The sequence below is a fragment of the Ahaetulla prasina genome, chromosome 6, assembly GCF_028640845.1.
Source record: "Ahaetulla prasina isolate Xishuangbanna chromosome 6, ASM2864084v1, whole genome shotgun sequence".
Taxonomy (NCBI): domain Eukaryota; kingdom Metazoa; phylum Chordata; class Lepidosauria; order Squamata; family Colubridae; genus Ahaetulla; species Ahaetulla prasina.
The window spans coordinates 10,367,820-10,393,688 of record NC_080544.1 but is presented as its reverse complement, the minus strand read 5'-3'; the positions used below and the strand labels follow the sequence as shown (position 1 = coordinate 10,393,688).

Sequence of the window (25,869 nt, the reverse complement as noted above, 5' to 3'; positions counted from 1 at the left end):
TGTCTATTTGAACCATCAGTCTGACTCCGTAACAAGCTTCCACAAAAGTCCTTCTCATTGCCAATTCAATTCAGAACTACTGACCTGGATCTCAGACGTCAATTCCAGTTGGTCTTGGGATGGTAGAAGCTTCTGGATTCAATTGCTTTTATACTGAAAATTCAACTTAAAGGTGAATTTGAGCAAATCACCTTGGAATGAATCTAGCAAGAAAAGCTTGTTACAATCTTAGCGTGTATCACTCTCAGCTGGGCATCAACCTGACTCCCACAACTGTCCTTAAGAGAAATGTTGGCAGAAACTGTGAGATCCTTTGGAGGCAAAATACTCTTTGAAGGCCATTCATCTCTACAGTTTTAAAGCACATCCTAAAATGCCCTTCATATTCGTTGTTCCAAGTGCTGTACCATCTCTGAAATCCTACTTTTGATGGGCTCCATCAAATTTGCCCCAATCTGTCGATTCTCTATAAATCCACAGACTAGAGGAAATCTCTTCGCTTCCTCAATAAAAAGGTTTCTCAGTCCATCTTGCCTGGTGGAAGGAAGTCATTATTTTTAGTTGGTTGACCTTCTGATTGTCCATCCTACTTTGTACATCTATATGGACATGCAAATGTTCCAAGCATTTTGGGATTCAAACCCTAACAACTAAAATTCAATGCCTACCATCTTTTTGACATAAAACAACTAAAGATAAAGGTTTCTCAGTCCATCTTGCCTGGTGGAAGGAAGTCATTATTTTTAGTTGGTTGACCTTCTGATTGTCCATCCTACTTTGTACATCTATAGGACATGCAAATGTTCCAAGCATTTTGGGATTCAAACCCTAACAACTAAAATTCAATGCCTACCATATTTTTGACATAAAACAACTAAAGATAAAGGTTTCCCCTGTCCAATTGTGCCCAACTCAAGGGAGAAGTCCTCATCTCCGTTTCTTAAGCAAGGAAGCCAGTGAAGACATTTCTATGGTCACATGACTAGCATGTCTATACACCGAGGGGCACAGAATGCTGTTACTTTCCCACCAAAGTGGTGCCTGTCCATCTACTCACATTTGCATACTTTTGAACTGCTCAGTGAGTAGGAGCTGGGACAAGTAATGGGACACACACACCCCATTGTGCCGCACTCGGGTCTCGAACCCAGGCTGTCAGTTTCTGTAACTGCTGAGCCATTGTACCACCCGCCAGCCTCCCAACCAGAGAGATCAATTCAGCTGAAATTACTCTCTCACACACACCCGTGCTCAGAAACAGCCACCTGATTGCTAGCAGAAGAATTTCCCTATTCATCTAGAAAGTTTTATGATAGCTTCAGCAAGTTATGGTCATAAATCTACAAACTGGGTTGATTGAGAGTAATTACTTTAATAAGGGTGTCATAAGAGGAAAAAGTAAATAGGGGAAGCAGTGAACGATCCGTGAAGCGTTTGTGATTGAAAGGGGGGGGGAAGCAACTCGGTACTCAGACAGTGACTATTCTAAGATTGATGGATTTGAGGACTGGCAAATACTTTTGGAGTTCTACTGAATGTAAACAGGGAGAGTTTGTCGTCTCAGAAGCCCTGTCTTACTCCAAATATTTAAACACGGCTCTAGAATTCAGAAGTGTGTTTTGAAATGACTCGTCATATGAAGTTGGGCCATAAATTAAGAAAAACTCACGTCGCCTAACACAGCATATTTGTCATACGAGTAATGGACCTATTGAAAGCATAACTCTGAGGCAGGTAGATTCCTCAAAGAATATGTTTATTGGATACATCATATTGGCACAGCCAGTGAAAACCAACTCTGACGGTTCCCACAGTTTTCACCTAATTAAAAGAATCAAACTCCCCCCTCCCAGGTGTCACCGGTCACATTGTCCAATGAATTTGGAAGGCAGACTCTTCTCCACTTTCAATGGCCGCCTGTTTCAATGACCTTGGTTCCCACAAGAAAGCATTTTGTTTTGACTGCAGCCTGGCTATCTACTCCCCCCTCCCTTCCCCCTTTCAGGCTTCGTGGCAACTATGAGGGAGCACAAGATGGCTTCATTCAGGTTCGCTTCAGAGTTGACAGTATTGTCAATTTGTTAACTTTTAAGAGGTGTAGACTGGGAGTTTGAAGTCTACACCTCTTAAAGTTCATAAGGTTGAGAATACACTGATCTAACAGATACAGGCCAATTGAAGAGGAAGGAATATAATGTGAGAAGACTTGACTTAGGCAGAATGAGTAAATCAATCATTCAAATACCCTAAGCAAGTATCTCTTACCAATCACTCAGAGTCCCTTAAGTGAGATGGGCAGGGTAGAAATTTAATAAACAAACAAATAAATAAACAAATAAATAAAATTAAGGCCACACTCTGTACTCTGCATTAACAGCCATACTACATTTGCTTCAGGGACAGCCTGTCCTCTGTCTATCTTTGACTTTTAGCATCCAAATTTAGACGGATTCATTTTCCCTTTTATGCAAGAGAATGAAAGCAATTCAGGACAAACACAGTGATAAATATGGCAACTGGGATTTAGCTCATTGCCCATTGAAGCAACCAAACCAAAGAGCCTCAGGTAGGGAATTGGAGAGTTATTGCCCAATCGCTCGATTGGCATAGGCCAAGATGAATCGGAGCACTGGACTTAATGCGGACTCAAAGCGAGCCATTTTGAGGTAATTTAGTCAAGAGCCCAAAGGACCTTCATCCCCTTTTGAGCTACTCACTTCTGAGGTTCCTGTGAAATTAGTCACCAAATTCAAAATCATAAATTTAGAGCCGTGTAAAGGCTCACAACTAAAGAATTCATGCATTAAAAAAACAAGCCTGGGCATTACAGTTGAATACCGTTAAATAATGGCACAACGCAATCACTTCAAAGGAAGAACTAAAAATAATAATAATATCCCAACTGGGGATAACTTTGCCAACTTTCAGATGAGAAAAGAAATCTACTAAAAGATAACATGGGCAGAAAAATAAATATTGCTGAGATTGGATGGAGCCAGTAATCTGAAGAAGCTGATGTGACTATTCTTTTCATTCGAGACTTACTGTATCTCGTTTACATTCAGAAATTTAGGCATAAGCCCATTTACGAATGAAACTTATACATGTGTGAAAGTTGCTATAACAATACGCAAAATATTTTGCATAACAATGCCTGAACATCTAATAACTCACACAATAAAACTTGTGATTTTTCTGAATCCAAATTCTCCCCAAATGATAAAATAATAAGTATCCCTTTGGTCTAGGAAACCCCTGCTTGGTAAATATGAAATGTTAATTGGATGTTATTCCATCGGTCAGCATTCTTGCATACAAACTTCGCTTCTACAGGACAGTATGCACTACGATGGTCCCTATCCATAAATCCCTCAATCCTAAACTCAATGATGTTCTCAAACATTAATTCAATTATGCAGTAGTTCGGCAAACTTTTATTGAACATCTGAGGCCCCTTTATCAATATTCTTTTTTCCCACCTCCACATATAAAGGGAAGTAAAAAAATAACAGCCACCTAGTAATAAAATACTGAAAACAACTTCCACCTCTAAATGCGTACCTTCTAATCAGCTACTACTTTCCAACAGCAAATTACCTTGAATTTGGGGAAAATCAGTTTAATGAGAATCACCATTCTCATCCTCATTATTCATTGATAGAGGTTGTCCACAGGTACCATCAGCAATCCTTACCAACCAATTGTCACGAGCTTTAGACACAAAATCTAATCCAATTTCCTTCTTGCTGTTCTTTTTTTAAAGTAATATTTTAAGCTAGGTATATTTATTTTGCTTGTTTTAATCTGGGCATGGGTGTGCATATGAATGTTGCCATGATTTATAAAAACACAACGATGGTCAACCTTTTATATAAGTAAAAAAAATGTCTTACCTGCAGTGCTTGTGAGATCCTGTTAGAGTTTCAATGACAAAGCATTCGCCATCGTGAAGACAGTATGCAAGATCCTTATCCTTGCATGGCTTAAAGTGCTCAGATTGTTCAATGGAATAGGTTGTTGTATCTGGAGAAGAAGTAAAAAACAGAACGGAGGAAAAACACATTTTAATACAATAGATACTATTCCCATGGATCAACAACTTTTACTTTAAAAAGACTCAGCTAGGAGGGTTGAGTGGAGATGGAAATTACACCCTTTGTCAGCTCTAGACTTCAAAATAATTACTGTATTTGGAGATGCCAGCCAGTTACAAATCCATCTGATGGTGATGCTATCTATCCCACTTTTTTCTAGCTTGCCAAGAAGTGGTCTACTTTGTCGAATGCCTTCCTGAAATCTAAGTCTATTATGTCCACAGTATTTCGTTGGTCTACTAATTTAGTCACTACGTTGAAGAATGAAATAAAATTGGTTTGGCATGAGATGCATTGCTATTAAGGATATACCCTCAGGTCCATGGAAAGAAATAGGAGATTCTAATTTTCTCTGACCATAGTTCCTAGTACTGGTTCTATGATGTTTCTTGAAGGATCGTAGAACATAGAACAATAGAGTTGGAAGGGACATTCGAGGTCTTCTAGTCCAACCCCTTGCTTAAGCAAGAGACCCAGACAATTGGCTATCCAGGCTCTTCTTAAGAACCTCCTGTGATGAGCATCCATAAGTTTCGGAGGCAAGCCATTCCACTGGTTAATTGTCCTCACTAATTATTGTTCTCATCGTGTAGTTAAGAAACAGAGAGATGGTTAGGTCAACATCAGACACTGGTTCTGAAAGAATGATGGGGAAGTGGAACACGAGAAGCTTGCATCTCCTAAAGTCAGAGCACTCGGTTGGTATTGTCTACTCTCAACAGTTCGAATCTCTCTGAAGTTTCACACTGAATAAGATGCCGGCGACCAGACTGGCCCTTTCACGTTCAATGCATGAGCTCCTCATTTTCATCTCTGTCAAACAGAATGTGAATTTTCCATCTAGAATCATGAACTATATAAATGTTTTATAGCATATAAAACATTTGCTAGGCCAATCCTTGAATACAGTTCACCTGTCTGGAATCCTCACCACATTTCTGACATCAATACAATTGAACGTGTCCAGAAATATTTTACAAGAAGAGTTCTCCACGCCTCTGAAAACAACAAAATACCTTATCCCACCAGACTTGAAATCCTGGGTTTAGAAAACTTAGAACTCCGCCGCCTTTGACAGGACTTGTGTTTACATAGAATCATCTATTGCAATGTCCTTCCTGTTAAAGACTACTTCAGCTTCAATTGCAATAATACAAGAGCAACCAATAGATTTAAACTTAATGTTAACCGCTTCAATCTAGATTGCAGAAAATATGACTTCTGTAACAGAGTTATCAGTGCTTGGAACACTTTACCTGATTCTGTGGGTCTCTTCCCATAATCCCAAAAGCTTTAACCAAAAACTGTCTACTATTGACCTCACCCCATTCCTAAAAGGACTATAAGGGGCGTGCCTAAGAGCACAAACGTGCCTACTGTTCCTGTCCTATTGTTTTTATTCTTATACATATACGCTTATACTTCCTCATATTTCCTCATATATATGTTTATATATTATATAACCATTTTGTGTGAGGCTTGTGTATATTGCTGTGACAAAAATAAATAAATAAATAAAATAAGACATCTTGAGAGGGTTTCCTATTATTGGAAGGAGTCTTATTGGATGTCAGCTGTATAATAATTAACTCTGGTTTGATTTCTAAGGCATGAGAGATGTCATCTTTTGAAATTCAGTAGGGATTGATGCCAAATCCTAGGACATGCTTAAAATGAGTCTTCAGGACTCTAACTGATCCCATTTCATCTTCATCTATTACTTTTATATTTATAGTTTCCATCTGGCTGGCAACTATCATGAATTTCATTATTTCCTGGTTGGAGAGAACTTTCTTTTCTCTGTCAAGCATTCCTGAATCATGACTTCTTCCATATTCCCCAGATTGCAAGTAATTATTTCTATTAAAATATTAATGGCTTCCATTCCCACCAACAAAAAATGCATTAGGTTTGAAGATATTAGGGTAATATAAAAATATGATTGGATAAAAGATACATATAGATATTAGGATTAAAAATATATAGATATAGGATAAAACAGATAGATAGATAGATAGATAGATAGATAGATAGATAGATAGATAGATAGATAGATAGATAGATAGATAGATAGATAGGGATGGATGATAGATAGATAGATAGATAGATAGATAGATAGATAGATAGATAGATAGATAGATAGATAGATAGATAGATAGATAGATAAAGATGGCTGATAGAAAGGTAGATAGATAGATAGATAGATAGATAGATAGACAGACAGACAGACAGACAGACAGACAGACAGACAGACAGACAGACAGACAGACAGATAATTAGGATGAAAGGATTTCTTAAGGTAGCCCAAATAAACCTGTACTTCTCACACACAAATCATAAATGTCGCAGCTTTCTGTTGCTTAGCAATACATATCATGTTCCCTTACCTTCAAAAGATTCTCATCTTGAATAGCCAAAACATATATATCCAGTATTGTAACCCACAAAGAAATAGAACCATAGGTGTGGAAGGAAAATAATGGTGGAATGAAAACGAAGTTGTTGCCATCAAGGCCTAACAATCCAGAATCCAAGTCAAATGCTCAAGCTTCTTTATTTTCATTTATATTAAAAAATCAACAAAACCCCAGCCTATTTGCACCCTGAGTCTTTCTGGCTCAGTTTCTCACATGCATTCCAGCATGTTGAAAATAGTTTGCCCTCATTAGATTCTAGGACATTAGCAAGTATAGCAGAGGTATTGTGTAACAGTACACAAAGCAAGAGTATTGGGTTCATTTTAGCTGAAACAACACACTTTCATAATAGGAATAGGATGGAAATAAAAGAAAGCTTCTTTGAAAATTATTTTCTTTGAACTTTCTTATTCTAGTTTTTACAGCCTCAGAACAGTTTCATTGTATGTCTCAGTGAGAGCTAGGCCTGATCATCATTCTCGATTAAATCAATGTTATTCTGTAGGTTGAGATAGCCTGTAATTATCCTTCATCCAATCACCACGGAGCCAAATGTTAATACATTACATTCTAATTTTTAAGCAGATCTTTCAAGTCACTGCATAGATAACATATACGGGAGCACAATGATGGTCCCATTTGATTCAATTACATTTCCTCCAACATGGCGTTGTTATTGTTTTTTTGACAGATACACTCTACCAATAGAAGAGAATATTGCAGTTCAGGGTTGAAATGTGGGGTCTCTGGTGCTCTCTGAGCTTGGTGTTTTTCTTGCAGATATTTTATTGCCGAACTATGATGATGTTACCTAGTTTGGTAATGAAAACGTCTGCAAGAAAAACACCAAGCTCAGCGAACACCAAGGAGCCCACAGATAATCTACGATATTGCTGGAGAAAGGGAGAGGGTGGGAAAACCCAACTCCTGGCTATAAGAAATCATTCCAAATTTTGGAAGCACCCCTTTTTTATGAGATGAGCAGGGATTGCAAAATTCTCTAGAACTCCTTCGAATATAATGCAGTGAAGGCAATTTGACATCCACTGGAGATCAGCAAAAGATTAAGCATTAAAGTACAATAAAAATTGTCTATTAAGAAATTGCCAGCACCTTATTCTAAACCAGGCTTCATAAAGTGGAAAAAGACAGAGGAACAAATGAACCTGAGACGCATTGAGATTGTCTTCCTTTATTCTTTTATGGGTCCTTAGAACCAGCTTTTCGCTATTAGTGGCGATGAATGTGGCTTCTTGTGATGGATGGATGGATATCATTTCATTTCATTTCATTCATTTGATTTTTATACCGCCCTTCTCCCGAAGGACTCAGGGCGGTGTACAGGCCAATAAAAACAGACAAGACAATATTCTATAAAATACAACATTAAAAACCTTATTATAATTTGCCTAAAAATTTAAAATATATAGAAATTAAAACCCCGTTTAAAATTAATAATAAAAACTATAAAATCCATAAAATTTAAGCCAGCCCCGCGCGAATAAAAAGATGCGTCTTCAGTTCATGCGAAAGGTCCAAGGTCAGGTATTTGGCGAAACCCGGGGAAGTTCGTTCCAGAGTGTGGAGCCCCACAGAGAAGGACCTTCCTGGGGCCGCCAGCCGACATTGCTTGGCGGACGGCACCCTGAGAAGTCCCTCTGTGAGAGCGCACGGGTCGGTGGGAGGCATATGGTAACAGTAGGCGGTCCCGTAAGTACCCAGGCCCTAAGCCATGGAGCGCTTTAAAGGTCATAACCAAAACCTTAAAGTGCACCCGAAGCCACAGGTAGCCAGTGCAGTCTGCGAGGAGAGGTGTTATGGGAGGTACGCGACTCTCCTCTATCACCCGCAGCTGCATTCTGACTAGCTGAAGCCTTCGAGTGCACCTTAAGGGGAGCCCCATGTAGAGAGCATTACAATAATCCAAGCGAGAGGTAACGAGTGCGTGAGTGACTGTGCACAAGGCATCCCGATCAAGGAAGGGGCGCAACTGCCGAACCAGGCGGACCTGGTGGAAGGCCCCCCTGGAGACGGCCGTCAAATGGTCTTCAAACGACAGCCGCTCATCCAGGAGGACACCTAAGTTGCGCACCCTATCCTTTGGGGCCAATAACTCGCCTCCAACAGTCAGCTGCAACTGCAGCTGACTGAATCGAGATGCCGGCATCCACAGCCACTCCGTCTTGGAGGGATTGAGCTTGAGCCTGTTTCTCCCCATCCAGACCCGTACGGCTTCCAAACACCGGGACAGCACTTCAACAACTTCATTGGGGTGACCTGGTGGAGAAGTACAGCTGAGTGTCATCAGCGCATTGATGGTACTTCACCCCAAAGCCACTGATGATCTCACCCAACGGCTTCATATAGATGTTGAACAGAAGGCGAGAGAATCGACCCCGCGGCACCCCACAAGTGAGGGCCCTCGCGGTCGACCTCTGCCCCCTGTCAACACCGCTCATGCATCGTCAGAGAGATAGGAGGAGAACCACCGATAAACGGTGCCTCCCACTCCCAATCCCCAGCCGGCGCAGCAAGATACCATGGTCGATGGTATCAAAAGCCGCTGAGAGGTCTAATAGGACCAGGGCAGAGGAATAACCCTGTCCCTGGCCCTCCAGAGATCATCCACCAATGCGACCAAAGCTGTCTCCGTGCTGTAACCGGTCGGAAGCCGGACTGGAACGGGTCCAGATAGACGGATTCTTCCAGGTATTGGGGTAACTGACGCCACAGCACTCTCTACAACCTTCGCAACAAAGCGAAGGTTGGAGACTAACGATAATTTCCCAAAATAGCCGGGTCCAAAGAGGGCTTCTTAAGGAGGGGTCTCACCACCGCCTCTTTCAAGGCGGCAGGAAAACCCTTCCAACAAAGAAGCATTTATGATCCTCTGAGCCAGCCTCGTGTCACCTCCTGAGTGGCCAGCACCAGCCAGGAAGGACACGGATCCAATAAACATGTAGTGGCGCGGAGCCTCCCAACAACCTGTCCACGCCCTCGGAGCCACAGGTCAAACTCATCCCAAACAGAGTCGACAAGACGTGCCTCCTCTCCTCGCTTGATCATCCCACTCGTCCAGACCATCCCGAGCTGAGCGATTTTGTCGATAGATAACCACTAAACTCCTCGGCACGCCCCTGTAAGGGTCATCCCGCACCTCCTGATGAAGGAGGGAGCGGTCACCAAACAGGGCGGCCGGGCGGTTATCTGCCGACGCAATGAGGGTGGAGGCGAGAACGCCGCCTCCTCATTGTTACTAGGTAGGTCCTAGAATAGGACCTAACTAGTGTCCGATCAGCTTCGGAACGACTGGACCTCCAAGTGCTCTCTAGGCGTCTTCTCCGGCGTTTCATCTCCCTCAGCCCCTCGGAGAACCAAGGGGCCGGACGAGATCTACGCCGGGTCAGAGGCCGCAAAGGCACGACACGGTCCAAGGCCCCGGCCGCGGCCTGTTCCCAGGCCGCAACTAGTTCCTCAGTCGTGCCGTGGGCCAGATCCTCAGGGAATGGCCCAAGCTCCGTCAGGAACCTCTCCGGGTCCATCAGGCGCCTGGGACGGAACCAACGTATAGGCTCCGTCTCCCTGCGATGGTGGGTGGCGTGAAATGTGTTCAGAGCAGATTTGAGCTAATCAACTAAATAAAACTAGGAACAAAAAGTAGGATGACTGGGTAGTTCATGACTAATGCTCATCCTCAAATTACCTTCAGTTACTTTGGGGGGAAAAATCGCAACCATTGTGGCCTCTTCTGTGTGGTGTATAAAACTGATAGGCAAATGTCTTAGCTTCAAACGTATTTGTGTGTTAGTGTTTCATTCTTAACCTTATAGTGTGTGGTGTTGCTCCTCTAGTCCTCGCTAGGAAGAAAATGTGGATGATGTCAGGGTTCCAAGGAACACCCCCAACAAAATAAAGCTCTGAGGCTTGAGGTTCCTCAAAGTTCCAATTTATTAGAGATGCCATGTTGGCACAGCTGGGAAAACACAAAACTGAAAGCTTCCAGGTTTTCCACACCCAGTTGACAATTCACAGCCCTGCCCCACACCCACAAGTTTATCACATTGTCCAATCAACTCTTCACACTCATCTTGGACACAATCTTCAGGCAGTCTCCATCAGACTCAGGATGTCTTTGAATACGGAATGTTGTTATGACTAACTTTCTACCACTCCAACAACAACCCCCTCCCAACTTCTCCAGCTAAAATATGTGGCAGTTAAGAAGCAAAACAGAAAATTGCCTTCCAAAACTGATAGATGAATCAATAGAGTGAATACAAGTAATCCTCGACGTATGACCACAACTGACAGTTGTTAATCGAATCTTGCCCCATTTTGCGACCACCTCAGTTGCTAAGTTAGTAACACAGTTGTTAGCATGGCTTCCCCTTTGGCTTTGCTTGTCAGAAGGTCGCCAAAGGGGATCACAGGACCCTAGGACACTGCAACAGTCATAAGTACATGCCAGTTGCCAAGCGTCTGAATTTTGATCACGTAGAGATGCTGCAATGATTGTAAGTCTGAAAAACGGTCATGAGTCACTTTTTTTAGTGCTGTTGTAACTTAGGTCACTCACTAAATGAACTGTTGTAAGTCAAGGACTACCTGTGTCATATTAAAAATTGACAGTTGACTGTCTTCTTTGGGTCAGCTATAGGCATGGGGTGGGGGACGGGGGGGACGGATACTCAATTCTACCAAAGCCGTAGTCTCCCTTCTACCTTTTCCGCATCTATTTGTGTGGTGTAGGTACTTTAGTAGGTCTGGCTTCTGAAGCCAGGATGTTGGCCATTCCTGCAGAGTCTGAGCTCTGCAAGGGCCAAACTCCCTTCCTTTTTGAAGCTAAGGCTTGTTTTCCTTTCATCGAGTATTTAATAAGTTCTAACTTTTGTACTATCTTATTTATGTTTTTAATTTATAGAGTTTTTATCTTTCATGATTTTAAGCCACCTTACAAGCTACCTTAAGATAAGATGGGTGGCATGTAAATTTTACAAATAATGAAATAAACAAACAAACTCCTTGAGTTTAAGCCAATTCCCCTTGTGCGGTTGCCATCCTGCTTTGGATATTCCACTTTTCTAAAATGAATATCCCACTTCTACCACCACTTTCTCATGGGTCCTTTTAACTAGACCCTATTTAGTGGGCTCCAAACACAAAAGAGCCAAAAACACCACAAGTCCCTAGACACACCCACACACACCCACACAAGTCTTCGCAGCTATTACTCACTCCTCATCACTCCTCCACTCTTTCCCACTGCTAGTCCAATGACTCCCTGTGAGTATTGCTAGAGAAAATTCTCCTTCTAATTGCTTAAACTCCACACTCAGCTCTTTCTCTCCTTCAGCACCAAAATGCCATTTTCTGAGCAACCTCTTCTCTCACCCTTCCATAGAAAGGACTTATGACAAGCAAAGCTTTAAGTATTTATAGAGGGACGTTGCTGCATTGGGTGGGTAAACATCCATCTATGCTTCATATTTCTTCCTCCAAAAGTCTTTGTTTTAAAATAATTGATATTCAGCTTTTCTTTTGTGCAATAATCAGCTTATCTGGCTAATAGTTTTCCAGAGCCCATCTTGATGCAGGAAATGAGAAGGAGGTGATTGACCTCTTTTAAATAGAATAGAATAGAATAGAATAGAATAGAATAGAATAGAATAGAATAGAATAGAATAGAATAGAGGATAGGATAGGATAGAAAATATGGAATGGAATGGAATGGAATGGAATGGAATAGAATAGAAGAGAATGGAATAGAATAGAATAGAATAGAATAGAATAGAATAGAATAGAATAGAATAGAATAGAATAGAATAGAATAGAATAGAATAGAGGATAGGATAGGATAGGATAGGATAGGATAGGATAGGATAGGATAGGATAGGATAGGATAGGATAGGATAGGATAGAAAATATGGAATGGAATGGAATGGAATAGAATAGAATAGAATAGAATAGAATAGAATAGAATAGAATAGAATAGAATAGAATAGAATAGAAGAATGGGATGGGATGGGATGGGATGGGATGGGATGGGATGGGATGGGATAGGATAGGATAGGATAGGATAGGATAGGATAGGATAGGATAGGATAGAAAGGGTCCTTGGAGGTCTTCTAGTCCAACCCTCTGCTCAAGCAGGAGGCCTTAGGCTATTACAGACAAGTGACTGTCCAGTCTTTTCTTAAAAGCCTCCAGTGATGGAGCACCCACAACTTCTGGTAGCAAGCTGTTCCACTGGTTAACTGTCCTCACTGTTAGGAAGTTTCTCCTTTATTCAATTGAAATTTTCCTTCCCCTAAGTGATGGGAAGAAGCAGCTTCGTGAGTTGTTTATTTGTATCTGGCCTTTTTATTACTTGTACAAATAACTCAAGGTGGCAAACGTATCCAACACACCTTCCTCCTCCCCCACCCATTTTCCTCCACAACGACACCCCTGTGAGGTACCCTGTGAGAGTAAAGTGCAACATGCAAATTTGACCTGCTTAATTTTTGAATAAAAATAACAAAAGTAGGATAAAATAAATAAATAAAATATCTATGCTTCTAGTTCATGCATGCTTATTTTATTTATTTACCTGTATCCTACCTTTATTATTTTTACAATGAACATACCCAACACACCTTTCTCTTCCTGTTTTCTCACAACAATCCTGTGAGGTGAGTTGGACTGAGAGAGAGTAAGCCCAAAGTCACCCAGCTGGCTTTTGTGGGAGTAAGGCAGGACTAGAACTCACAGTCTCCTGGTGATTGGCCCGAAGTCACCCAGCTGATTTTCCTGGTGGGACTAGAACTCACAGTCAGAATATCAGAATTTGCAGGGACCTTAGAGGTCTTCTAGACCCACCCCCTGCTCAAGCAGGAGACCCTAGATCATTCCAGACAAATGGCTGTCCAGTCTCTTCTTAAAAACTTCCAGTGTTGGAGCACCCACAACTTCTGGAGGCAAGCAGTTCCAGTGGTTAATTGTTGTCATTGTCAGGTAATTTCTCCTTAGTTCTAGGTTGCTTCTCTCCTTGGTTAGTTTCCATCCATCCATTGTTTCTTGTCCTGCTTTCAGGTGCTTTGGAGAATAGATTGACCCTCTTCTCTTTGGTGGCAACCGCTGAGATACTGGAAGACCCCAATATCTGATAATGTCACCCCTAGTCTCCCGTTTCTGTCTGGTGCCTCAACCACCAGGTCAGACTGGCTCTAACTGACTTTGGATATCAACAGGAATCCAGGCTACAATTGTCGCCTTTAAATTCCTTTTTCCTCTACTTGAGGTGCAAATGTGATTCACACCACTGTGCTAACCCTTTAAAATATTAAAACACAATATGAGAACTGATTCTTGAGACTAAAATGATTGACATGTCTCCATTATTCAGCCCATAAATATTAATTGTGGATCTCAGTCCTCCCCTTCAATGTGAAACAAGCATTAAAGGCGGAAATTGTGCTAACACAAACAGAAGGTGTTTAATGCCACCAGGAAAACAGAAAATAAACGCAGAGCTAAAAATATAGCTAGGTAATAACACTTCACATGTTATAGCTGTGTGGCATTTACCACTAGGGACGCAAGCATATCAGCTTATCACTGAATACAAATGATCCCATTTCTAGCAGCAGCAAAATGTGAACAATTTCCTCTTGTATTTATTTGTCCATCTCTATGCAAATTTCTTAATGAAGTTCAAACCGGCCCAAATCCATAGAAGGGAACTGAAGAACCAGAAAAAAACATTGATCTCCCCAATACAACTTTTCTATGTATTCCATCCTTGTCTCTCGGCCACAACTGAGGTTTATGTCACTAAGTGAGACAGTTGTTAAGTGAGCTTTGCCCCATTTTTATGGCCTTTCTTGTCACCGTTGTGAAGTGAGTCACTGTCACGGTCGTAAAACGAATCTGCCTCCCCCATGGCCTTTTTGCGTGATTCTTTCAGAAAAGTGCATTTAGCAACTTCCATTTTTGTTTTCAACCTATTTTTGGTTAAAATGATGGATTCACTTTTCAAACCGTTTTTTGAGCACTGATGTGTAATCTGTTTAGTTGTTAGCTGCTGCTTTAGAGATACAGATTGGTTTTAAAACATTATTAAAGATACTTTGAAAGCTGTCTGGGGAAATCTTTATTTTGACAGGTGGTATGTAAGGCTTTCAGTAAATGAAGGAACATATTCTGGGAAAGTCATTTCATTGTAGCATTGTACTTATTGATATTCTGCATTTCCTCATAGACCTTCTTACCTCCCATCATTCTGCATAATTTCATCTCAAATATATCTTTCCATGATTTCCAAGTAGTCAACATAGAAACGAAACATACCTAAATCTTCCTAAATATCTTTCTTATGTATTTCTTCAGCCAATATATATATATAGCCACCCATCTTACAAGCCATTCTGGGAGGCATACAACAGAGCTAAAAACAGTTATTAAATACATTTATTATTTATTATCAGTGTTTATAAACACACACACACACACACACACACACATATATATATGTTTTCTGAGGTTTTCACGGGTGTTTGTATGTAGTCGTTATTGCCTGCGGAAGAATTAGTGTCTTGGCGACATTTCGACGAAGACTTCGTTGAAACATCGCCAAGACACTTCCAATTTTACGCAGGAGAAAACCCGAATAACCAAAGACTTACATACACACACACACACACACACACACACACACACACACACACACACACACAGAGTATAAAAACCTTCCTCTAACTAGATGTCTTTGAAGGTTGTCAGGCCACCTGTCCGTTAGGACCGAAGAAGCATCTTGGATGAGAAACAAAACATTTTTTTGTTTCTCATCCAAGCCTAGAAAGTCTAGTTGCCTTAAAGAAAAAAAGCACCTTTGGGACTTCCTATAGCTGCGAAGATTACTTAATTTTGTTTCACCTCTCAAGGGAAATAGCAGGTTGGCTTTGCAATTAGAGACAACTTAAGAACCATTATACTGTATGTAGACCAATCCAACTGGAATGGAAGAGATGTTTCTTCTTAATTAGTTGGCCAAGTGGCACTGAAGATGAATTTTGTGGCCTGTCCCTTCTCTCTTTCCAAAGTTTTGCAGACCTGCCGCTTTCAAATTCATGGCCAAGAGATTCAAAACGCGGGGAATACACCTTGAAGTTCTGCCTTTCAAAAAAAGAAGGACGTAAATATTTTATAACCCATGAGCATTAATATTGCCTTTGAGTGGCGGGACTGGATGGCTGCCATGTTTCTTTATCAATATTAATGTCCTGGATATTTTACTATGATATTTTACAATGAATTTCCTTGGTTTAATTCTTCTTCCTACGGACATTCTCCCTCCCATTTCTCTCCGATACATCACCATCTATCTTCTCAGCCATGAGCCATGAGCCGTAGCTCCCTTCATTGAGCATTATGTTTAAGCCTAGTTGACTTAGGTTTAAGGTCCCAGAAACATGTTTCCTGGACCCTGTGATACACACATGGAACAGGACCCAGGAGGTACCACAGGGCGTAGGAAGGAGAAACAGCAATGGGATAGATTCTAGTAAGAATAGATAACGCTCACCTATGAAATATTGTAAGATGGTATTAGGTCATGAAGCTCAAATACAAGGGAAAAGGAGGAGGGGACGACAGAGGAGGATATGATTAAATAGTGTTATTGACACAAAGGACATGAATTTGGAGAAATTACAGGAGACAGGGGGAGACAGGGAAGCCTAGTCTGCTGTGGTCCATGGAGTTGTGAAAAGTCGGACATGACCCAGCGAGTGAACAACAACATTAGATCAAGAGCAATATAGACTACACTGTTGTCTCTAGGACTTCTCCCTAAGGTTTGGTATTTTTCTAAAGCTCTGGAATTAAAAGAAATATAAAAGCTGAATAATCAGTTTGGTCATGACAACCAACAGCACTATCCCTCCAGGATCATCGTCGCTGAAATGGTGAAGTTCTCAAAATGCAACACAATACATCAGATATCTACGGCAATTGTATTTTTTTTATGTCCTGGACAGAACATCTATTTCTACAGCATCTGCTCAAAGTTAAAATACCAGCAAAGGACGCTAGCAGATAGGAACCTGAACCAATACGAATTGACCATCTTTGTTTCTCTTATCCAATGCCACAACTTATCAAATCTCCTTCTTTATCAATAACTCTTGGGAAACAGCTATTTCCTCCCTACCAACTTCTCTAAATAACATCTCAAGAACATCTTGAAGCTGAAGATACTTCCTGGATGACAAAGAAGAACCAAGCTCAGTTTAGCGGGGGCGGGGGGGGGGAAATATGGGAGAAAAGGACCGCACTAGTTTGAATCTAATTAAATATATACCTTTCACCCTGTGCTACTTTTTCCCTCCAAGTTAAAGGCAATGAAGGATTGTAGCAACTCTGGAGAGAGAGAAATTCACAGAGATAAACAATTAAGATGTAGAAGTCAAATCAGTTGGCAGCTTCTCTCCTAAATGGCAACTTAGCCTAGGTGGGGAGACAGGCAGGGAAGTATATACTTCAATACGTTGTCAGAGACTGCAAAGCACCTCATTATAAAGGAGCCGGGAAGATTCCTATTCCACTGCCCATAATTCTGCGTTTATACCCAGAGGGCGTTAAAGATACCTGACCAAAATTTGTATCGTTCTTGCTGCTTTGATCTTCCCCAACTATGTCGGCCTTGATCCAAATGTAGCCAAAAGGACAGGGGGGAGTGAGGAGCACCCCAAACTCTAAAATAATTACAGGTACCGATAGTCCTCAAGTTACAACTTCATTTAGTGACCCTTCAAAGTTACAACGTGCCTGGGAAAAGAGGCTTGGCAACTGGTTCATATTTATGACGGTTGCAGTGCCCTGGGGTCACATGATCTGTTATGTTCGGGAAGTAACGAGGCTGGAGACCAGGGTAGTGACAACAGCTCTTTAATATAGGGTGAACCCAGCAACAGGCTGGGGGAAAAACCTCTCCTTTTATACAGTTCTACTGGCGGCTTCATCCAATCAGCAACGTGCTGATTTCCCGCCCAAATATTTAAAGGTACATACAAGAATACATAACACTCCTCCCCTCCCAGAAAACACTTTGCTTCTATTTGCATTTTATTTACATGTTATTTTTCGACGTAGTCACGCAAATAACCTGGGCGTCTCCTAGTTCTTTCAGACCTGCGCGGTTCAGTCCTGGGTGGTGTTTTGAGCTGTTCGGAGGGTCTGTTTTCTCCTCCCAGCTCTTTCTCTAGGCCATCGGGCCCTGGATTATTTGCAGATTCTTTTCTTGGCCATCCGGCCCTGGATTACTTTTGTAATTTTCCCTGTCGTTTCCCTCGGGAACCTGATGGCGTCGCTGGACCTCCGGGACCTCAGCTAAGTCTTGCGCCTCCCCCGGGTCATGGTCAGCTGTGGGTTCAAATAAGGAGGGGTCATAATTTGTTTCCTGTGGCTTAGTTTGTTCAGTTATTCGTCTCCTTATCTGATCTATGTGGCGCCTCCATACTCGGTTGTCTTGTAATTCGACCAAGTATGACTTTGGGCCGGTTGCTTTTATTATTTGCCCTGCGAGCCAACTTGGGCTGTCCCCGTAGTTGTGGGCCCACACTCGGTCGCCTATGCCCAATTCCCTTGTTTTGTCTATTTCCCCCTTGTAACCCTCTGGTGTGTAATGGGGACTCAAACGGTCAAGTGGGCACCGGAGTTTCCGTCCCATCAATAATTCAGCGGGGCTCCTGCCTGTAGCAGTGCTTGGGGTTCTGTGCTGAACGGCCAGAAAGAAGTCTATCTTTGTTTGCCAGTCACCTGGCTGGAGCCTGGACAATGCCTCCTTAGCGCTCCGGACGGAACGCTCTGCAAGGCCATTCGACGCAGGGTGGAAAGGCGCAGAGAGGGCATGTCGGATGCCCTCCTCTGCCAAGTATTCTTCGAACTGGGCTGCCGTGAATTGCGGCCCGTTGTCGGACACCAGAGTGTCAGGCAACCCGTGGGTTGCGAATAAGTGGCGCAGGGCTGCGATTACTGCCTCGGCCGTAGTGGATTTCATGAGTATGATTTCCAACCATTTAGAGAATGCGTCGACAACCACTAGGAAAGTTTGGCCATGGAAAGGGCCAGCAAAATCAATGTGGATTCTTGACCAGGGCCCTTGGGGTTTTTCCCATTCCCTGACTGGGGCCGTTGGGGGTAGGGGTCTGGACTCTTGGCAGGCCTGGCATTTCCCCACCCTCTCAGCAATCTCTGAGTCCATGAGTGGCCACCACACATAGCTTCTCGCTAGCCCCTTCATCCGGACGATCCCTGGGTGGCCCTCGTGGAGGAGGTCCAGTACCTTTCCCCTCAGTTTATTGGGGATTACCACACGATCACCCCATAACAGGCACCCCCCTTGAGCCGAGAGCTCATCCCGTTTTTTAACAAACTCCTTAAAGCGTTCCGCAGCGGCCACCCTCTTGTACCCAACCGAGTACAGTCCTTAACATAATGTCCCGGTATGATGCCCGAGCCACTTCCTTAGATGTGACTGGGCCAGAGTCCAAAGAGTCAATAAGCAGGATGGGCGCCCCGGAGGGTCTTCGATGGCCCTGGTAGTGGGCATCTGCTTAACGCGCCTGCATGCCCCACTTCTTTCCTGGTCGATGCTGCAGCTTGTACGAATAAGCTGCCAAGAAAATAGTCCATCGGGTCAAGCGTGGCGAAAGTGCCACAGGCGTTGGCGGTCGCCAGCCAGTATCCTAGTAGCGGTCTGTGGTCAGTCACGATTTCAAAATCCGCCCAAAAACATATTCGTGGAATTTTTACCCCTGACACAATGGCTAGTGCTTCTTTATCTAATTGGCTGTAGTTCCTCTGGGGAGGACATCGTTCTAGAGTAGAACGCTATAGGGGCTTCTGTGCCGTTTGAAGTCTATGGCTGAGTACAGCCCCACCCCATAAGGGAGGCATCGCAAACCAGCACTAGGGCAATGAGTTATGATATTGGATGAGCAGGCTATCACTTGAGAGCAGGTTCTTTACTGCTTCAAAGCCCTATTTTCCGACTTTCCCAAGACCAAACAGTATTTTTCCTAAAAGCCTATGCAGCGGTTCAGCAACGGTCGCTTTGTTTTTAAAAGACCGCAGAAAATTCACTAGCCCCAGGAATGCCTGTAGCTCTGCTTTGTTTTTGGGCGCTGGAGCCTTTCTAATTGCCTTGACCTTGCTCTCAGTGGGTGAATTTTCTTGTCTATCCGTAGCCCAAGAATTCGGATTCGACCCCTATCTGGCATTTGTTTACCTTGACTTTTAATCCGCTGTCCGGAAAATGCCCAGAACCTTTCTCAAACGCCTCCCCAATTCCTCTATGTTTTCCCTGAAATCAGGACATCATCAAGTAGGGAACTACCCTGGGAGCCCTTGCAGAAGTCGTTCCATTAGGTTTTGAACAGCCCTGGTGCCACACTCACCCCAAATTGCAATCGGTGCACTTGAAGGCCCCCTGTGCGTTACAATCGCTTGGGCCAGCGGCGCTCACGGCAGTTGTTGGTAGGCTTGGGCCAAGTCTAACTTTGCAAAGACTTGCCCTTGCCCCAAAGAGTGCAGCAAGTGTTGCACCACGGAACCGGTAAGCGCTTTTCTGTAAGGCTTTGTTAAGCGCCGCCTTGTAGTCAGCGCAAATTCTAATTGACCCGCCTGGTTTTATTGGGGTGACGATTGCCTCCCACTTTGCGTGATCGACTGGCACCAAAATCCCTGATTTATGAGCTTATCTAGCTCCTTGTCAATTTTGGTTTTAGGGCAAAAGGGACCTCCTCGCCTTAAGCCTAATGGGAGCTACCTGGGGTCTAAGTTGAAGGAAATAGGGGTCCCTTGTACTTGCCCAGGCAGTCCTTGAAGACATCTTCAACTCGTTAAAGAGAATGTCTTTCAGGTTACAGTCACTTGTAGATGCCAGTCACCCCATGCCCAGGGCACGAAACCAGTCTAGTCCCAACAGACTGGGCAGGGTCCTTCGACGATCGTGATGGGCAGGGTCTTCTTGTGTGGTCCGACTGACTCGGACGGAGGTGGTCCTCGAACAGGGATGCGATTCCCTGGTAGTCGTGGACTCGTGGCCGTTGTGCTTGCAGGTGGCGCCGCGACTGACGGCAGTGACTTCGCCAAAGTGTCCCAGGACATGATGGTGATCGCTGATCCCGTGTCTACTTCGAGCCGGCACCGTACTCTCTATTTTGGTTTGGTGAAGATCTTCTTCTCACTCCCGAGGCGCGCCTATGACCACAGTCGCTTGGTTTGAATCCGCGCTTTTTGTTTGAGCCAATCGCGGGTCGCCTTGCCGATTCCGCGCCTGATTGGCCGATTTGAATTTTCGGGAAGGTTGGGCCGCCGACAAACTTGAGCTAGGTGCCCTTTCTTCCCGCACACGCCGACATGTCGCGGCCCTTAAACTTGCAGCGTTGGCGCTGGTGTTGACCACCGCAGCTTCCGCATTCGTCTCGGTCCCCTTTGTCGCTTTCTCGGTTCGGCAGACCCTTCCTCATCTTCACCGCCGGATTCGGTCTGAACCTCCTCCTGGTGCACCGTTGGCTTCGCCGCCTTTGGTGGACCGGCTTTTGCAGTGTCTCCGCCGCTTGGGTGGACATTTCATGTGCTCTGGCTTCGCCCAGAGCGTGGCCAGCGCAGGTTGTTTTGCTAGCAGCCGCCGCAAACGGATGTCTCTGACCTCGGATGAGTTGCTCGAGGAGCACCTCGCCCAGGTCGCGGTATCCGCAGTCCTTGGACGCTTCTTAGGGCGGCCATGTAGTCACCGATGGATTCGCCTCCATCTGCCTTCGCCTCCGAATTCAAACCGCCGCACGATTTGGACGGCGTTGGTGCGTGGTTTTTAGTAAAGTCTGTAGAGTTGGCCACGACACCGATTGTAACGGCGTTGGCTCTGCCAGGGCTTCCGCGATATCAATGACCTCCGACCACAGTGGCTTAAGAAATAAGCCCTTTGCGGTTATCTGAACTCCTTGCAGTTCGTTGGCTTTAGAAAGCTTTCAAAACGGGTCATATACGCTCCCCATTTCTCTCCGATATCACCATCTATCTTCTCAGCCATGAGCCATGAGCCGTAGCTCCTTCATTGAGCATTATGTTTAAGCCTAGTTGACTTAGGTTTAAGGTCCCAGAAACATGTTTCCTGGACCTGTGATACACATGGAACAGGACCCAGGAGGTACCACAGGGCGAGGAAGGAGAAACAGCAATGGGATAGATTCTAGTAAGAATAGATAACGCCACCTATGAAATATTGTAAGATGGTATTAGGTCATGAAGCTCAAATACAAGGGAAAAGGAGGAGGGGACGACAGAGGAGGATATGATTAAATAGTGTTATTGACACAAAGGACATGAATTTGGAGAAATTACAGGAGACAGGGGGAGACAGGGGAGCCTAGTGTGCTGTGGTCCATGGAGTTGTGAAAAGTCGGACATGACCCAGCGAGTGAACAACAACATTAGGTCAAGAGCAATATAGACTACACTGTTGTCTCTAGGACTTCTCCCTAAGGTTTGGTATTTTTCTAAAGCTCTGGAATTAAAAGAAATATAAAAGCTGAATAATCAGTTTGGTCATGACAACCAACAGCACTATCCCTCCAGGATCATCGTCGCTGAAATGGTGAAGTTCTCAAAATGCAACACAATACATCAGATATCTACGGCAATTGTATTTTTTTTATGTCCTGGACAGAACATCTATTTCTACAGCATCTGCTCAAAGTTAAAATACCAGCAAAGGACGCTAGCAGATAGGAACCTGAACCAATACGAATTGACCATCTTTGTTTCTCTTATCCAATGCCACAACTTATCAAATCTCCTTTATCAATAACTCTTGGGAAACAGCTATTTCCTCCCTACCAACTTCTAAATAACATCTCAAGAACATCTTGAAGCTGAAGATACTTCCTGGATGACAAAGAAGAACCAAGCTCAGTTTAGCGGGGGCGGGGGGGGGGGGAAATATGGGAGAAAAGGACCGCACTAGTTTGAATCTAATTAAATATATACCTTTCACCCTGTGCTACTTTTTCCCTCCAAGTTAAAGGCAATGAAGGATTGTAGCAACTCTGGAGAGAGAGAAATTCACAGAGATAAACAATTAAGATGTAGAAGTCAAATCAGTTGGCAGCTTCTCTCCTAAATGGCAACTTAGCCTAGGTGGGGAGACAGGCAGGGAAGTATATACTTCAATACGTTGTCAGAGACTGCAAAGCACCTCATTATAAAGGAGCCGGGAAGATTCCTATTCCACTGCCCATAATTCTGCGTTTATACCCAGAGGGCGTTAAAGATACCTGACCAAAATTTGTATCATTCTTGCTGCTTTGATCTTCCCCAACTATGTCGGCCTTGATCCAAATGTAGCCAAAAGGACAGGGGGGAGTGAGGAGCACCCCAAACTCTAAAATAATTACAGGTACCGATAGTCCTCAAGTTACAACTTCATTTAGTGACCCTTCAAAGTTACAACGTGCCTGGGAAAAGAGGCTTGGCAACTGGTTCATATTTATGACGGTTGCAGTGCCCTGGGGTCACATGATCCATTGCCTTTTCTGACCTTCACTTATTGATTCACTTATCAGCCATGTGACTAACCTAAAAAAATGCAGGGATTCACTTAACAACGGTGGCAAGAAAGGTCATACAAAGGGGTGAAATTCATTTAACAGCTTTCTTGCTTAGCAATGCACATTTTGGGTTCAAATGGTCACAAGTCAAGGATCACCTGTAAATATGTTTTAGGTTTTTTAGTGATTTTAAAGTTTCCGTCTTTGCTTTATTGCTTCCCAAATATGGGAAAGTGAGCGTGCAAAGCAGACATCATAACATACCCAAAGAATGCATAAGTCATCAAATACTGTGAGCATTAGAGGGGAAAATAGACATAGCATGCATAGGAGCCATTTCAAACAGCTTATTCTCTCTCTAGAATAATTACAGACAGCTTTATTCAGAAATAAGCCTTGCTGATTTGAGAGGAACGTACTTTTAAATAAATGTTGATATATTTTCCACCCTTGTCGTGTTTTTACTTGTCATTCAAAGATACCTGGGCATGCAATCGAATTCCAGAGCAGTGCTAAACTGGGGGGAAAAAATTGCTAAAAATAATAATCTCATTGTATTTTCCTCTTACTCTAGAAAGACAAGAGAAGTAGGTCAGGATGCAGGGCTTCATGGAATGAAAGATAGAGGTAAATAACATAATTCCAACTCTCAGCTGGTTCCCTCGTCCTGGGGAGAATGTCAAAAGAATTATTATTCACCGGAGCATCTATCATTTTGACAACCTAATAATGTGGGAATATGGAACCAAGCACCATTGTTCTCAAAAATACCTTTGCATATGCATATCAATGCATCATTCATTTTATGTTTTTTTTAAAAAAAAGAAAGAAAGAAAAAGAAAACAGTTATTTTGACTCCTTTTATCTTTTCGCTGGCTGTTTGGCTCTTTTATGTCTGAATCCCAAAAGAAAAAGAAAAATAGCAAAGACAGCATTACTTTAAAAGAGACTTACTGGCAGGACAGCCTCTCTCTGCCCATTATAATAGGTTAGATAAGGCGGGTCTGCTCTAGATGCCCTCTGTTAAACGCTGCCTCCTTTATGAGACCTCAGAGGGATGTCTTCTCTGTGCCCCCCACCCCACCCCAGCCCTTTGGGTCAACCTCCCATCTGAGATCTGGAGGGATCTCTATTCATTTAGCCTTAACCAGGGTCTTCCCCCAAGCACTCAGCTAGGATGGGGGTTGAGTTGCAAACGGTTTGGCCTGGTGTCTGGAGGTGGGGGAGAGATTTCACCCAACAGCGGGAATAGAGAGGAAGAAGGGGGCAACGGTAGCCTCTAGCATTGAGGGGAGAGTGCCACACAGAAATGGGAGCACACAGGAACACCACCCCCTCCTCCCTCTCTGTTCCTGCTGCTCCGTGTGAAGAAGAGGGCTAGCAGAGAGGGGAGAGTCCGAGGTTGCTGCTTCTGGGACAAGGGGACCTGGGAAATGTCTGGGTCTGGCTCATTCGGCTTCTTTTCCTCTCAAAGCCAGCTTTCCCAGTCTAGTTTGACGCAGGCTTCCTCCCCAGGCCCCCATCCATTCCCCCCCCCCAGACAGCCGGACAAAGCTAGGCAGAAAATCAGCCCTCACCAGCGCCCAGCTTCAACAACAGCAGGCATGGAAAGGGCAATGTGAGCTGCTCTGCCATCTGCGTCAAGCTCGACTGGGGAGGGAGAATGTGAGCGAGGAGACCACAAAAGAGGGAAGCTAGGCAAAGGGGCAAGCGAGGGGCATCCGCAGCATGCCGGGCCTGGCAGACTTTCTAAGCCTGCCTAAAACAGGGAAGGAGGGAGGGGGAGAGAGATCCGATTTAACCTCTGCATGTGTCAGGCCTGGGAGCCATATTATCTTGATGCCTTCAGGATCCAGGCCTGCCACAATCCTACCGTGGGAAGTTGGGAGGGGGGACGGCATGAGTGAAGTAGAGGTAGCCATAAGAAAACTTTGCAGAGGAGTTCAAGGCCATGGTGTCCAACAGCTGTGCAGAGAAGAAAGTGGAGGTTGTCTTCTGCATGTGAAGGAACTGATTGGAGCAGTGGTGGACATGTGGGAGAAGTGGGCAAAGTCTTGAACTTTCTTTTGGGTGAGGAAAACTCGGAAGCGCTCAGATTCGGCTTTTCCCAGATGTGCCAATATGACATCTCTAATAAAAGTTAGCTTTGAGGAATTGCAAGCCTCGGAGTTTGATTTTGTTGGGGGTGTTACTTGGAACCCTGACAGTGTGTGTGTGTGTGTGTGTGTGTGTGAGAGAGAGAGAGAGAGAGAGAGAGAGAGGGAGGGAGGGAGGGAGAAAGAAATCCGATCCAATTTTGGAGAATTATATCAGGGCTGATGACGGTGGTGTGCGGTCTGTCAGGGTTCCAAGGAACACCCCCCAAAAAATAAAGCTCTGAGGCTTGAGGTTCCTCAACGTTCCAATTTATTAGAGATGTCATGTTGGCACAGCTGGGAAAACCTGAATATGAAAGCTTCCAGGTTTTCCACACCCAGTTGACAGTTCACAGCCCTGCCCCACACCCACAAGTTCATCACATTGTCCAATCAACTCTTCACACTCATCTTGGACACAATCTTCAGGCAGTCTCCATCAGACTCAGGATGTCTTTGAATACGGAATGTTGTTATGACTAACTTTCTACCGCTCCAACAACAACCCCCTCCCAACTTCTCCAGCTAAAATATGTGGCAGTTAAGGAGCAAAAAGAAAATTGCCTTCCAAAACTGACTCTCTCTCTCTCTCTCTCGCATGCACACACACACAAACAGGTCTCTTTCTTTCTTT

At 43.7% G+C, this 25,869-nt stretch overlaps 1 protein-coding gene across 3 annotated transcripts in view; it reads right to left on the bottom strand.

The window, feature by feature from the left end:
* The window catches only part of NRG3 (neuregulin 3), a 667,620-nt gene that overhangs the window by 382,785 nt on the left and 258,966 nt on the right, over window positions 1–25,869 (bottom strand). For all 3 annotated transcript variants that reach the window (XM_058188056.1, XM_058188055.1, XM_058188054.1), the window contains exon 2: window positions 3,894–4,023. In XM_058188056.1, coding sequence (XP_058044039.1) covers window positions 3,894–4,023 — 130 coding nt within the window. The remainder of the gene's footprint in view (window positions 1–3,893; window positions 4,024–25,869) is intronic.